This window comes from Nycticebus coucang, chromosome 12 (assembly GCF_027406575.1).
Source record: "Nycticebus coucang isolate mNycCou1 chromosome 12, mNycCou1.pri, whole genome shotgun sequence".
NCBI classification, from domain to species: Eukaryota; Metazoa; Chordata; class Mammalia; order Primates; family Lorisidae; genus Nycticebus; species Nycticebus coucang.
The window spans coordinates 30629601-30645180 of NC_069791.1; the positions used below are offsets into that span (position 1 = coordinate 30629601).

The 15580-nt window shown below is 39.9% G+C and overlaps 1 protein-coding gene across 3 annotated transcripts in view; it reads left to right on the forward strand.

The window, feature by feature from the left end:
* TMTC1 (transmembrane O-mannosyltransferase targeting cadherins 1) overlaps nt 1–15580 on the forward strand; it is a 287962-nt gene that overhangs the window by 153624 nt on the left and 118758 nt on the right. For all 3 annotated transcript variants that reach the window (XM_053556774.1, XM_053556776.1, XM_053556775.1), the window contains exon 8: nt 2919–3108. In XM_053556774.1, coding sequence (XP_053412749.1) covers nt 2919–3108 — 190 coding nt within the window. The remainder of the gene's footprint in view (nt 1–2918; nt 3109–15580) is intronic.

Genomic DNA, 15580 nt, shown 5'->3' on the forward strand with positions numbered 1-15580 from the left:
TGGCCAGTACTGGAGGGGCTGGAGAGGAGGTGGTCCCTCATCTGTTCCCACCGGCGGGGGGCCGTATGCCCTCAGGGGCAGGGCAACAGTAGTGTCGGGAGACATTCTTCCCCGGTGGTGACTCCTGGTACCTTGTGCAGGCCCCAGTGAAGGTTCCCCCAGGGGTGCAGAGGGGGCAATCGCCACATCCGGCGATGCTGGTCCTCCCTACCCCCCGGCAGGAGCCAAGGCGGGAGGGTATGGGGGATGAGGGGGCGGAGGGTCGAGGAGAAGATGATCAATCTGAATTTCCGGGTAGATCTTCTTGGGGGGGTCCGAGCTGTCGCCCCCTTTTCTGGAACAGGAAGATTGGACAGCGAGCACCCGAGGATTAGACGGGGGCCTGGATGTGGCAGTCCACGGCCGAACCCAGGGGGGTGGATTCTGCACCAGGTCCTGCCAGACTATGATGTAAGGTTGTTGGTCCGGATGGGCTCCCGGTCCTCTCTGAAAAACAATCTCTTTGATAGCAAAAATAAGAGATAAGTCAAAGGTTCCTCCTGAGGGCCAGCCGACGTTAAAAGTGGGCCACTCCGAGGAGCAGAAAGTCTGCCATGGGCCTTTTTTAACCTCTACTGACAGGTCACGACCTCTTCTCTTCACTTCAGTCCAATGATCTAGAGTCAAAATCAGAGGGGTTGTCACAGTCTGTCCCATCGTCAGTAGATATGTCAGAAACACAAATAACAGGAATAACAGAAATATTACAGATACAAGGACCTACCTACCACACTTGGTCCCTCACAAGCCTACAACAGAATTAGACGGGCGCGTTTCCCATAATTTTTGATCGAACAACTGGACTCGATCAGCGCCCTTACAGCAGGAGACAACCAGGCGTCCCTGGTTCTTCTCAGTTCCTGGGACGTCCCCCAGGATTTCAGCCTGTGGTCCTCCGGGCACGTCTACCGACCACTGTCCGGCCACTCTCACGAGGTGCCGAACGGCTGCGAAATCGAAAGCGCGCACGCAAAGTCAAACAAAGGACTGAAGACATAGACCAGACAGTTTTCGGGGTACCCCTTTCTTACCTCCAAGGTCGACTCTGCAGGTGAGGGGTGGTCGTCAAATCCTGGACGAGCCCCCAAATGAAAGACTTGGGGCAGGACCCCCCACTCTGCCCTGAGCGATGACGACCCCAATCAACCGCAAGAGACGGCGCTTGATGCAAACAGCAAGAGGATTTTATTCCAGCATTCTTGGGCTTGACTCGCAACTCTTTCAGGAGCCGAGGAGTCAAGCCCTGAACAGCAGGTTTTACAAGCTTATAAAGGGAAAAACTACAAAGTAGGGAGGGGTAGCAGACATAGCAGGGGCTTTAGGGAGGGGTAGCAGACATAGGGGCTTTTCCAGATAAGAAGAACTCTTGTTCATTACTCATCTGTCTTAAGACAAGATCAGCAGTTAAACATTTGCTTAGCTTTTTTCTTTCAGAACCAGTTACCGGTTATCTGCTTCAGCTCGGGGCTATTTCCTAGGACAGTTACAAAAGGTCACATTCTTATAGTAGGGGGCGAGGGATGCTGCTACATATCTGGTTCCCCCCCCTTTTTGAATTTGGTAGTACTTTCCTTCACTCTAAGAAAGGGAGGTTGGGGGCCTGTCATAGGTGTTAGCAAAAACAAAGAAGAAATTCTGACAGCACTGAGATTTCTCAGGCAGGCATTTTAACATCCTAGAGACCTGGCCTGTGCTAGAGTTTGGCTTTCTCCTAGTGCAGAGGTTTGGATGGAGTCTTTTTTTTTTTTTTTTTTGTAGAGACAGAGTTTCACTTTATGGCCCTGGGTAGAGTGCCGTTGCCTCACACAGCTCACAGCAACCTCCAACTCCTGGGCCCAAGCGATTCTCCTGCCCCAGCCTCCTGAGTAGCTGGACTACAGGCGCCCGCCACAACACCCAGCCATTTTTTGGTTGCAGTTTGGCTGGGGCTGGGCCTGAACCCGTCACCCTTGGTATATGGGGCCAGCGCCCTACCGACTGAGCCACAGGCGCCGCCCTGGATGGAGTCTTTATGTGCTGAGTGTTCCTCAGTTCTCAGGGTCTAGACCAGTGGTTCTCAACCTTCCTAATACCGCGGCCCTTTAATACAGTTCCTGTGGGTCACGACCCACAGGTTGAGAACTGCTGGTCTAGAACAATGCTTACTGAATGCGTTGACTGAACGGTATTGGGCAAATTCAACTTCCTCTATCCCCAGAAGGAGGGGACCAACTAAAATGCCTTCCACTTTGCCTTAGTGCCTAGTCACGGCCACGAACCAGGAATAATAGCTTTGTCCATTTCCCTGTATCTGTCTGCCTGGCTGTTTTTGTCACTAAGAATAGCTGTATTTCCCTCCTCTTGAGGGTTAGGCCCTCCATTCATGAACAAGGATTTTATTCTTCTGACCATAAGTATTTTGATTTTTTGAACTAATTCAGTATGGATCAATCTGTTATAAAAAGCATGAAATACTTTCAAATTGGCTATAAGATTAAGAAGGGGCAGTTGCAGTGTCTCTTATCCAGGAAATCATCCCTGAAGCAGGGCAGCCTATCTGCCCTGTGCTTTCACCAAATTTTCCTTCAAGACATTTATTTCAGGTTGTAATGTATTTATTTGTATGATAATTTTTAAATGTATGTCATGGAAACCAGGTATATGTGTGTCTTCACCATTGAAAGGCCAGCATCTAACACAGTGGCCAGAACCGATTGGATAGATCCTGAGTGATTAATTTAGAGAATAAGTGAGTGAATGACTTTCTAGCTTCCCTTGTTTTCTCTTACAAGATAGCAATAATAGAGAGAAATGCTATTGAATAAAGACTAAGTAAATGTATGTTTGGAAGATAATATGAATCTTGAGTTGTGTTTCAGTGATTCTCCTTCTCTTTGTAGATTCCTTACCTACTCCTACCTCTTGGCCTTCAACGTGTGGCTTCTGCTTGCACCTGTTACCCTGTGCTACGACTGGCAAGTCGGCAGTATTCCTCTGGTTGAGACCATATGGGATGTGCGGAACTTAGCTACCATCTTCCTAGCAGTTGTTATGGCCTCACTGAGCCTGCACTGCTTAGCAGCCTTTAAGGTACTTTTCTGAAAAACCTAATGAACTCTCTGCATCTGAAAACACATTCTGTGCTAATAATGTTCTTTTTTTGTGCTGGGGATCTGGGCCTAAAGTGAATCTACTCTCTTCTCTACAAAATGTTGTGTATTTAAAATTTTTCCGGTAGATAATATGTGTTTAAAAGACCTTAACAGGGTTAACAAGCCATGACCATCTTAATTAAATGCCTTTGTTTCTACTCACACTGTAGAAATGGAATCTGACGTTTAATGTTTGTGAACAGTAAGGTTTTTCCTACTTGGTGAATTTTTGAAGTAATTGATTTGATTACATTAATGCAATGATAAATGAAATAGTGACAAAGAACATATTCACAAATGCTTCAAATATGGTTGAGATTCTATTTCAAGTAATAAGTGCTTGAAGTAGTTGGGTGATCTCTGTTTCCTTTGCCCCCAGGAGACAATATCATTCAATGTAGCCATTTAAAAAATGATTAAAGACAGCAAAGAACTTGAAAATGTTTACTTAGAAAAAACTGCTGCTGCATTGAATGAGTTGCTTCTTACCTGAACGTATTTCCTTCCTCCTAGATCTGGTGGTAAAAATGCACAAGTCTGCTGCCTGAAATTAGCTGATTTGGTTTAAGAGAAAAAACAGAGCAGCAAAAATTTAAGGGGAACATTTTGGAAACAAAAGAGCTATAGAAGTGCTGAGGTAATTCATACGTGGGTCATTACAAAAGTTTTGAGATATACAAAAATCAAGAAATATAAAAATCTGCATGGACAGAAACAAACAAAACCCTTCCAAGCAACACTGCTAAGTTGAAACTTGCACAGGTGAATCAGAAGGGATGCAGCTGACTGTGTTTCTTGGAAGTAAAAGAATGGACTGTAACATAGTCTCTCTCAAAACTTCCGTAGTAACCTATGGATATTGTTCATGCACTGATGGCTAATTGTTAATTGACATAGCATATGGAATTGCCTAGGAAGCACAGGCAAAATTAAAAGCCTAGGGAGACTTATGTGCTGTAAATTTGAATACATTTTTCATCTCATCACAGACTGGGCAGCCAGAGAAAAAGCTTTACTGTCTTGACTTGTTTGGCTGATCACAAAACTATGTAAGTGCAAAAGGGTTCTCCAGAGACCCAGGCAAAAAAAAGGGAAAAACTGAGCAAAATGTTTAGTGCTCTGCCAAGAAACAAATTTTCTAGTTTGAATCTAGGCAAGTTAATCAAGTATATTAAAACAGGAAAACTTACACTTTCTTCAGAAGAACAAAACGGAATCCAGAGACCCACTATGTATGATACACAATGCCTAGTTTTAACCAAAGCTGACTAGACATGTAAAGACACAGAAGAATGTAACCCAAGCTCATTTTGTCTAAAACAAAAAAATAGTCAATAGGAAATCAAACAGAATTAGGATTGTAAAACTGAACATGTATGTGATCAATTGATTATTGACAACGTCGCCAAGTTAATTTGAGGGAAAGGACAGTCTTTTTCTCTTTAAGGCATCTGTGCTTTTGTAGATCATAGTCTTTTAAATAAAAGATGCTACACAAAATTAATTCTAAGTGGGTCATTGCTCAGGCTGGTCTCCAATTCCTGAGCTCAAGCAATCTATCTGCCTCGGCCTGTCAGAGTGTTAGGATTACAGGAGTGAACCAGTATGCCTGCTGAAATTAAATACTTCTTAAAAAACTGTGGTGCTCTGCCTGTTGCTCTTTGGGACTCCATGTGCAAGTGGACCTTGGTGAGGTGTTCTTTTTTTTTAATTTCTAATACTAATGCCACTTGAGGTTCAAAGGTGGTGCAGTAGAAGTAGCCTACTGAAGAAGCTTATTATTATTTCACATTGGAAGTAGAACCCGGAGACAGAATTTTCTCACTTTAAGCAGTTTGAATGGCAGGAAGGAAAGAAGGTCCTGCAGTGGAGGAACTGATGGGGCCTGATGGACAAAAAGAGCCGGTATGGATCCCGGAGAACGAATGTTGGAGTTGCTGCGGCTTTTACCTGTACCTGTGCAGGGAGAGTGAGGGCGCTGTCGGGAGAGAAGCCCATCTGGCCACTGTGATCCTGCCAGCAGAGCTTCAGTGACCCCAGGGGAGGGGCCTGTTCTTCTGTGCAGCTGCATCGCCCACATATTAAAAGTAATGTCACCTCAGAAACAGTATCAGAGGCCTCCCAAAGACTTTACAAGCCTGTGCTGCCTGGAAGAGACAGGGCGAGGAATGATTAATGACATCGGAGTCTGTTGTCAGTGAATCAGAGTCTGGTACAGAAAGTGGTCTGGATCTCTGGGACTTAAGACAAAGGCTGGTTGATCCGCAGCTCCAGAAAGACAGGGACTTCTCAATTGATGATTAACAAAGAAATGTCATCTACCATATGAATACCAAGATGTTTGTCTTTATTTGCCATCTGTGAAGAAAAGGAACAGCCCCTCCAGCTTATGAATGAAAACTAAGTGTTACCTGTAGACCCAAGTCCTTTATCCTAACTGGGCATGGTGGTTCATGCCTATAATCCTAGCACTTGGGAGACAGAGGTGGGTGGATTGCCTGAGCTCATAGGTTCAAGACCAGCCTGAGCCAGAGCAAGATCTCATCTCTAAAAATAGCCAGGTGTTGTGGCAGGTGCCTGTAGTCCCAGATACTTGGGAGACGGAGGCAAGAGAATCACTTAAGCTCAGGAGTTTGAGGTTGCTGTAACCTATGACGCCACGGCACTCTACCGAGGATGACATAGTGAGACACCCTGTCTCAGGAAAAAAAAAAAAAGCTTGAGATCAATTCCCTTATCCTCCAGTTAACTGGTCCAGTTAAGTCCAAACCAGGTAGCATCATATTCTGAGGACAAACAAGACTTGTATTCAATGTGGTTACCTAGTGAATATCACAGGAAGGAATTAGGCTAGGGTCTCTGAGAACAGATATTTTATCAAGCAGAACACAGATCCAAACCTCAGCACATGTATGTTCCAAACAATTACCTGATACTAACTAAGAAGAAAACCTCTACCCTGTGTTGAGTGTTAGCTGTCAACTTGCAAATGGTGTCATGCCCAGGAAGCTTCCCTCTCCTTTCTCTTCTCTTTAAATCATTTTAGCCTGTCTCTGCTTTCACAGAATTGCTTAGTATAACATAGTTTTTTATGTCTCCCCTTATAAATAGAAACAACAGATTTGAAAAGCCCATGGAACATTACCAGCAGGGGCATCCAAACTTTTGGCTTCCCTGGGCCACATAGGAAAGAAAAGAATTGTCTTGGACCACGCATTAAATACATAAACACTAACAAAAGCTGATGAGCAAAAAAAAAAGGAAAAAAGAAAGGTCTGTACGTAATTTTCATAGCATCCACCACCACAGATAAGCAAAAAAGTCTTCACATAATCCACATGCAGGCTGCAGGTTGGACACCCCTATTAGGGTAAGAATGTCACTCAGCATCGGTCTTTCCTAGTTTTGTATCACTTTGGTATCAGATACTACGTTAGCTTCCAAATTACCACTCCAATCCAGCAATTGAGAGAGAAGCCATGCCAGAGAATGAAAAACTAACCCGGTCTTTCTGTTTTGTCAAACTAATGAGCACCATTTCTGTTCCATACCTGTTATACCTTTGGCTAATATGACTTGCTCTCTTTCAGTGTGTTTTTTTAATGTAAGTTGCTGAGCATTAGCTCACAATGAAAGAGTTTTGGAAATTTGTGGGGAAGAAAACAAAGTCAAAATTTTTGCTCATCAGAAGATAATATTAATGTAGAAGCAAGCCATGAATTGGGAGAAAATATTTGTAAAACATATGTCTACAAAGGGCTTCTATCTGTGATATTTAAAACTCAATAAAAAGAGGACAAGAAAACTCACTGACATGGGTCACAGATTCAAGTAGACACTTCACCAAAGAAGATATACAGAGTTTTTAACAAACCCATGGGAAAATGCTCAGCATCCTTAGCCATTAGGGAAATTCAAATTAAAGTCACAAAGAAATACCACAACATGCTCACCAGAATGGCGGTTTTTAAAAAAGCTTCACAATACTAAATACTGGTATGGCACTCTCAGATATTACTGGGTAGGACTAAAAATGATTCAGTCACCTTCGAAGATTTTGTGAGCTTCTTAAAAAAGTACACATACAATTAAACCATTCCAGCCATTACTATGTACTGAAAAGAAATGAAAACATGTGTCCACACGAGAACATTCCTAGCATCTTTATTTTTATTTATTTATTATTTTTACTAATTTATTTATTTATTTTTGCAGTTTTTAGCTACAGCTGGGTTTGAACCCGCCACCTCTGACATACGGAGTCAGCGCCCTACCCCTTTGAGCCACAGGCACCAGCCTAAATTTTATTTTTTTAAATTAAATCATAGCTGTGTACATTAATGCAATTATGGGGTACAATGTGCTGGTTTTATATTACGATTTGAAATACTTTCATCAAACTGGTTAACATAGCCTTCACCTCATTTTCTTAGTTATTGTGTTAAGACATTTATATTCTACACGTAGTAGGTTTACATGTACCCTTGTAAAATGCATCATAGGTGTGGTCCCACCAATTACCCTCCCTCCACCCTTCCTCCCTCCTTCCCTCCCCTCCCCCTCCTCGTTCTCCTTCATCTTGGGCTGTAGTTGGGTTATAGCTTTCATATGGAAGTGTGGGTGTTTATATAGTGGTTTCATATTAGGGCTGAGTACATTGGATACTTTTTCTTCCATTCTTGAGATACTTTGCTAAGAATAATATGTTCCAGCTCCATCCATGAAAACATAAAAGAGGTAAAGTCTTCATCTTTTTTTAAGGCTGCATAATATTCCATGGTGTACATATACCACAATTTATTAATCTATTCATGGGTTGATGGGCACTTGGGCTTCTTCCATGACTTAGCATAGCATTTTAATTTTTTTTTATTTTCTTTTTTTTTTTTATTGTTGGGGATTCATTGAGGGTACAATAAGCCAGGTTACACTGATTGCAATTGTTAGGTAAAATCCCTCTTGCAATCATGTCTTGACCCCATAAAGTGTGACACACACCAAGGCCCCACCCCCCTCCCTCCTTCCCTCTTTCTGCTTCCCCCCCATAACCATAATTGTCATTAATTGTCCTCATATCAAAATTGAGTACATAGGATTCATGCTTCTCCATTCTTGTGATGCTTTACTAAGAATAATGTCTTCCACGTCCATCCAGGTTAATACGAAGGATGTAAAGTCTCCATTTTTTTTAATGGCTGAATAGTATTCCGTGGTATACATATAGCACAGCTTGTTAATCCATTCCTGGGTTGGTGGGCATTTAGGCTGTTTCCACATTTTGGCGATTGTAAATTGAGCTGCAATAAACAGTCTAGTACAAGTGTCCTTATGATAAAAGGAATTTTTTCCTTCTGGGTAGATGCCCAGTAATGGGATTGCAGGATCAAATGGGAGGTCTAGGTTGAGTGCTTTGAGGTTTCTCCAAACTTCCTTCCAAAAAGGTTATACTAGTTTGCAGTCCCACCAGCACTGTAAAAGTGTTCCCTTCTCTCCACATCCACGCCAGCATCTGCAGTTTTGAGATTTTGTGATGTGGGCCATTCTCACTGGGGTTAGATGATATCTCAGGGTTGTTTTGATTTGCATTTCTCTAATATATAGGGATGATGAACATTTTTTCATGTGTTTGTTAGCCATTCGTCTGTCGTCTTTAGAGAAAGTTCTATTCATGTCTCTTGCCCATTGATATATGGGATTGTTGGCTTTTTTCATGTGGATTAATTTGAGTTCTCTATAGATCCTAGTTATCAAGCTTTTGTCTGATTGAAAATATGCAATATCCTTTCCCATTGTGTAGGTTGTCTCTTTGCTTTGGTTATTGTCTCCTTAGCTGTACAGAAGCTTTTCAGTTTAATGAAGTCCCATTTGTTTATTTTTGTTGTTGTTATAATTGCCATGGCAGTCTTCTTCATGAAGTCTTCCCCCAGGCCAATATCTTCCAGTGTTTTTCCTATGCTTTCTTTGAGGATTTTTATTGTTTCATGCCTTAAATTTAAGTCCTTTATCCATCTTGAATCAATTTTTGTGAGTGGGGAAAGGTGTGGGTCCAGTTTCAGTCTTTTACATGTAGACATCCAGTTCTCCCAACACCATTTATTGAATAGGGAGTCTTTCCCCTATTCTGAGGAAGAACAAGAACAAGGTATGTTCTTGTTTGGTTTATCAAAGATTAGGTGGTTGTAAAATGTTAGTTTCATTTCTTGGTTTTCAATTCGATTCCAAGTGTCTATGTCTCTGTTTTTGTGCCAGTACCATGCTGTCTTGACCACTATGGCTTTGTAGTACAGACTAAAATCTGGTATGCTGATGCCCCCAGCTTTATTTTTGTTACAGAGAACTGCCTTAGCTATACAGGGTTTTTTCCGGTTCCATACAAAACGCAGAATCATTTTTTCCAAATCTTGAAAGTACGATGTTGGTATTTTGATAGGAATGGCATTGAATAGGTAGATTGCTTTGGGAAGTATAGACATTTTAACAATGTTGATTCTTCCCATCCATGAGCATGGTATGTTCTTCCATTTGTTAATATCCTCTGCTATTTCCTTTCTGAGGATTTCATAGTTTTCTTTATAGAGGTCCTTCATCTCCTTCGTTAGGTATATTCCTAGGTATTTCATTTTCTTTGAAACTATGGTGAAGGGAGTTGTGTCCTTAATTAGCTTCTCATCTTGACTGTTATTGGTGTACACAAAGGCTACTGACTTGTGGACATTGATTTTATATCCTGAAACATTACTGTATTTTTTGATGACTTCTAGGAGTCTTGTGGTTGAGTCTTTGGGGTTCTCTAAGTATAAGATCATGTTGTCAGCAAAGAGGGAGAGTTTGACCTCCTCTGCTCCCATATGGATTCCCTTTATTTCCTTGTCTTGCCTAATTGTATTGGCTAGAACTTCCAGCACTACGTTGAATAGTAAAGGTGACAGAGGACAACCTTGTCTGGTTCCAGTTCTAAGAGGAAAAGCTTTGAGTTTTACTCCATTCAGTAAAATATTGGCTGTGGGTTTGTCATAGATAGCTTCAATCAGTTTTAGAAATGTGCCACCTATGCCTATACTCTTCAGTGTTCTAATTAGAAAAGGATGCTGGATTTTATCAAATGCTTTTTCTGCATCTATTGAGAGAATCATGTGATCTTTATTTTTGCCTCTGTTAATATGGTGGATAACGTTTATGGACTTGCGTATGTTAAACCAGCCTTGCATCCCTGGGATGAAGCCTACTTGATCATGATGAATGACTTTTTTGATGATAAGCTGTAATCTATTGGCTAGGATTTTGTTGAGAATTTTTCCATCTATATTCATGAGTGAGATTGGTCTGAAATTCTCCTTTTTGTTTGGGTCTTTTCCTGGTTCTGATATCAGGGTGATGTTTGCTTCATAGAATCTGTTGGGGAAGATTCCTTCTTCCTCAATTTTTTGGAATAATTTCTGCAGCACAGGAATAAGGTCTTCCTTGAAGGTTTGATAGAATTCTGGAGTGAAGCCATCTGGACCAGGGCATTTTTTGGTTGGAAGCTTTTTTATTGTTTCTTTGATCTCAGTGCTTGAAATTGGTCTGTTCAGGAGCTCTATTTCTTCCTGGCTGAGTCTAGGGAGAGGGTGTGATTCCAAATATTGATCCATTTCTTTCACCTTGTCAAATTTCTGGGCATAGAGTTTCTGGTAGTATTCAGAGATGATCTCTTGTATCTCTGTGGGATCAGTTGTTATTTCCCCTTTATCATTTCTGATTGAGGTTACTAGAGATTTTACTTTTGTATTCCTCGTTAGTCTGGCCAATGGTTTATCTATTTTATTTATTTTTTCAAAAAACCAACTCCTTGTTTCATTAATTTTCTGAATGATTCTTTTGTTTTCAATTTCATTGATCTCTGATTTGATTTTGGATATTTCTTTTCTTCTACTGAGTTTAGGCTTAGATTGTTCTTCTTTTTCCAATTCCATAAGATCTCTTGTGAGATTGTTGATGTGCTCTCTTTCTGTTTTTCGAATGTAGGCATCTAAAGCAATGAATTTTCCTCTCAAAACTGATTTTGCAGTATCCCACAGGTTTTGGTAGCTTGTGTCTTCATTGTTGTTATGCTCAAGGAAGTTAATGATTTCCTGTTTTATTTCTTCCTTCACCCATCTGTTATTCAACAGAAGATTGTTTAGTTTCCATGGCTTTGGGTGGGGTCGAGCATTTTTGTTAGAGTTGAGTTCCACCTTTAGTGCCTTATGGTCTGAGAAGATACAAGGTAAAATTTCAATTCTTTTGATTCTGTTGATATTTGTTTTGCATAGCATTTTAATTTTTTAATTTTATTTTTTTTAAGACAGAGTCTCAAGCTATCATTCTGGGTAGAGTGCTGTGGCATCACAGCTCATAGCAACCTCCAACTCCTGGGCTTCAGCAATTCTCTTACCTCAGCCTCCCAAGTAGCTGGGACTACAGGCGCCTGCCACAATGCCCGGCTATTTTTTGGTTGTAGTTGTCATTATTGTTTGGCAGGCCTGGGCCGGATTTGAACCCACCAGCTCTGATGTATGTGGCTGGTGCCTTAGCCACTCAAACTATAAGCACTGAGTCAGCATTTTTATTTTTAAAAAGTTGAAAACTGAAAACAATCTAGTTACCTAATTTGTAAATGGACAGATTTAGTATGCTAAATTATGCAGAAATTTGAAAGAACAACTACCAATACATAAAACAGCGAGTCTGAACATGGGAGACCATTGTGCTGAGTGAAGGAAGTCAGACATACAAGTCTACATACTATATGATTCTACTCATAAAATGTAGAAAAGGGAGAGTTAAGACAGAAAACTTGGACATAGGCATTTGTGGCAAATAGACTTGAAGAAAGTTTGGGGTGTTTTATGCTTTTTAAAATGAGATTGTGTTGGTAGTTGCTGGACTCCATATACTTAACACCAAAATGCACACTTAAAAATGGGTGAATTTATTGTATGTGAACTATTCCTTAATAAAGGTGTAAAAGGTGATTAAAATATGGATCAATGGCTGGAAGGAATACAGAACTGAAATTTGAATACAAAACATAAGACACACTCTGGAAAATTTGATGAAAAAATTTCTGAGTGATTAAGACATCTTTTTTATTATTGAGATGGAAGTCATATAGCATATAATTCACTGTTTTATGGTGTACAATTTAGTGGTACTTAGTGACTTTGCAGTGTTGTGCTTTCTAGTTTCAAAGCTTTTTCTTGACCTCATGAAACACTCCATACTCATTAAGTAGTCACTTATAACTCCTCCTCCTTCCCTGGTATTCTTGGTCTAATCCACTCTCCATCTCTGGATTTGCCTAGTCTGAATATATCATAAGAGGAGACCAATATGGGACCTTTTGCGTCTGGCTCTTTTCACTGAGTATCATATTGTTGACGTTTATTGAAGTTGTGGGAGGTATCACTACTTCCTTTTTGTGTATGAATCATATTTTACCATCAGTATTCCAAGGGTGGAGACACCCCGCCTCCATCCTTCTAGGATCCTGATTGGGTTTGAGAATTAAATTTACATAAGATAGACTAACAAAAGAAAAGCTTCCAAATTAATTTAATACAAGTTTTATGCGACAGGTGCTCTCACAGAGAAATAAAAGCCCAAAGAAACTGAATGGGACAAAGAACAGTGAATTGTTAAGGTGCAACTAAATTATGTGGGGAGGCTTAAAAGCTGAGTTACTTTAACGTGGTCTGTGTAGACTTCTCTCAATGTCTATTTCTCTTCTTGTAGGATAAGGATGTTTCATCCTTCTAGTATATGGAGGGCATCTGTCACAAAGGAATTGCATCTTTTACTATTAAGAAACAATAAAATTGCTCTTTTTGTGTCTTCTGTTTTTCAAGTGTTGTTAGCTAACACTGTAAATATGCCAGAATGGCATATTTGAACCCCTTTAGTGTATACCACAATTTGTTTACTCACTTGTCCATTGATGGACATGCAGTGTTTCTCTGCCTTTGATGATGCTGCCATACACATTCATGTACATGTTTCTCTGTGAACATACGTTTTCATTCCTCTTGGGTCTATAACTTAGAGTAGTATTGCTGAGTCATGAGATAATTCTATTTTTAACTTTTTGAGGAACTGCCAGACTATTTTCCAGAGTAGAAGCACCACGTAACGTTTCCACCAGCAATTTACTAGGTTCCTATTTTTCCATATCCTCATCAGCACTTGTTTTGTTTTTCTTTCCATTAAAGCTATCCTAGTGAGTATGAAAATGCATCTCATTGTGATTTTGATTTGTGTTTCCTTAATGATCAGTGATGGTGAGCATCTTTTCATAAACTAATTGGCCAGCCTTATATCATCTTTGGGGAAATATCTATTCAAGTCCTTTGCCCATTTTTGAATTGGATTATCTTTTTATTGTTGAGTTATAAGAGTTGTTTCTGTATTCAGGATATTAAAGCACTGAGAGATATTTGATTTGCACATACTTTCTTTAGATTTTCTTTTCACATCCTTGATAATGTTCTTAGATGTACAAAAGTTTTTAATTTTTTTACAAAAGTCCAATTTAGCTAATTTTTTCTTTTGTTGATGAGGTTTTTTTTTTTTTTAATCTGAGAATGCATTTTGAAATCTGAGGTCATGAATATTTTCAACTGTGTTTTCTCCTAAGATTTTATGGTTTTAGCTCTTCTGTTACTTTAAGTCATTGATTCATTTTGAGTTAATGTTTTATGTATGCAATGAAGTAGGGTTCCAACTTCATTCTTTGCGTATGGCGATCAAGTTGTCTGTGTACCATTTTTTGGAGAGACCATTCTTTCTCCCAACACCTTATTTTAAAGAAATTGTCTTATTCATCTTTGTGTAAATAGATTTTATAAAGCAAGGATGATGTGAATAACCATTCTTAAGAAACTCCGGCATAACCTTGAGCTCAGATTTCACTTTTTTAGTAAAGCCTTTTAATCACCCATTTAAAATATAATCACATATTCTCCACTCCTTGGCTTATCACCTTTGCACTTTTAAATTATTCTTTATTATACTTCCACTTTCTAAAATAAAGTTTAACTTGGTTGTTTTATTTTAGTCTGTTCCCACCAACCAGAACTTAAGCCCCATGAGGACAGAGACACTTTTCCTGTCTTGTCCACTGCTGTATTTCTAGCACCAAGAACTTGCCACAATCAATATTTATCACCTAAATTTTATCGCTTGCCCCTCAGTATATAGTACCTACATGAATAAAACTACAAGAAGTTAGCATTCTGTTCGTTAGAGTTTGGTGTACAGAATCTTAATCTTTTTTGTAAAGTGATCTGCATCTAAAGACCATAAAATCACCACAATCAGCAGTGGTATAGAATGTTTGGGGGTGAGCAGGGGTTTGTTTAACAAGAATCTGGCCTGCGCCCATGGTTTGGCCCTCCTGCTGTCTTGTAACTGAGCTGCAGGGACACGTGCAGTGGAGCCTGGATTGGTCTCCCAGTAAGGGTTTTCCCAGCTAATTATGGGCACTGGGGAGTCCCCACAGGCTGTCATCTCCTTGGGTGTGTTAGATGAGAACTCTCACGATGGCACTGCACCCCATACATAGGCAAGCCTTGGCCCGCCCCGGAGTGTCTTTGATAACAGGATGAATTAATGGAAACTTCCTCTTTGAAAGGCTGTTAATGTTTTTCTTTCATGGAATTTGTTTGAGAATCACTTTAATGCATCCTAAAAAATTAGCAAAGCATTCTAGCTGTGGTGATAGTAAGATTTAGCTTTTTTGTGGTGGCTTTCATCTTGGAAATTCTTTGCAAATATTAATTAGAACCTGCAGCTATTCTTGGGTGCTCACACTTTCTATGTTTTATTTTTTCAGAGGTTAGAGGCCAAAGTTTGGATTCTAGCTCATGTTTTGGGGTCCTGGCTTCTCTTTTCATGATGTGCTTGACACACCAGAAGGAGGATAGGAATAAGGTCTGAAAAGTCAGATTTTCCCGCTCATAGTAACCTCTTGAAGTGGGAATAATCGTATTTTTTTTCTGCCTGATGATTAATTACTAAGACACGATGTTAAGGGCTTTGACTCTGAGACAGTAAACAGTGAGATTAAACTTTTACAAAAATAGAGGTCTTGTTTTATGAATGTTTCTCATGTGAAAAAAGAAAAAGTGAATGAAATGTTTATAATACTGTTAGAAATACAAGCATGGGTCTGTCTGCCTAGAATGTTTCCAAATAATCTGTGTATTCTTAATCAGTAAGTATTCATTTGAAGATTATTTTGTAATCCCCAGTTGCGTCCTTAAATTTTGAAATAATAAAACTACACAATCCGTGTATATTGCCAAGAACAAAACTTGGACAGATAAGCATATACACCGTGTCTGGAGAACCATGGGAAATATTTCTTTTATTTTCACTTGTGATTCTTACTCTAA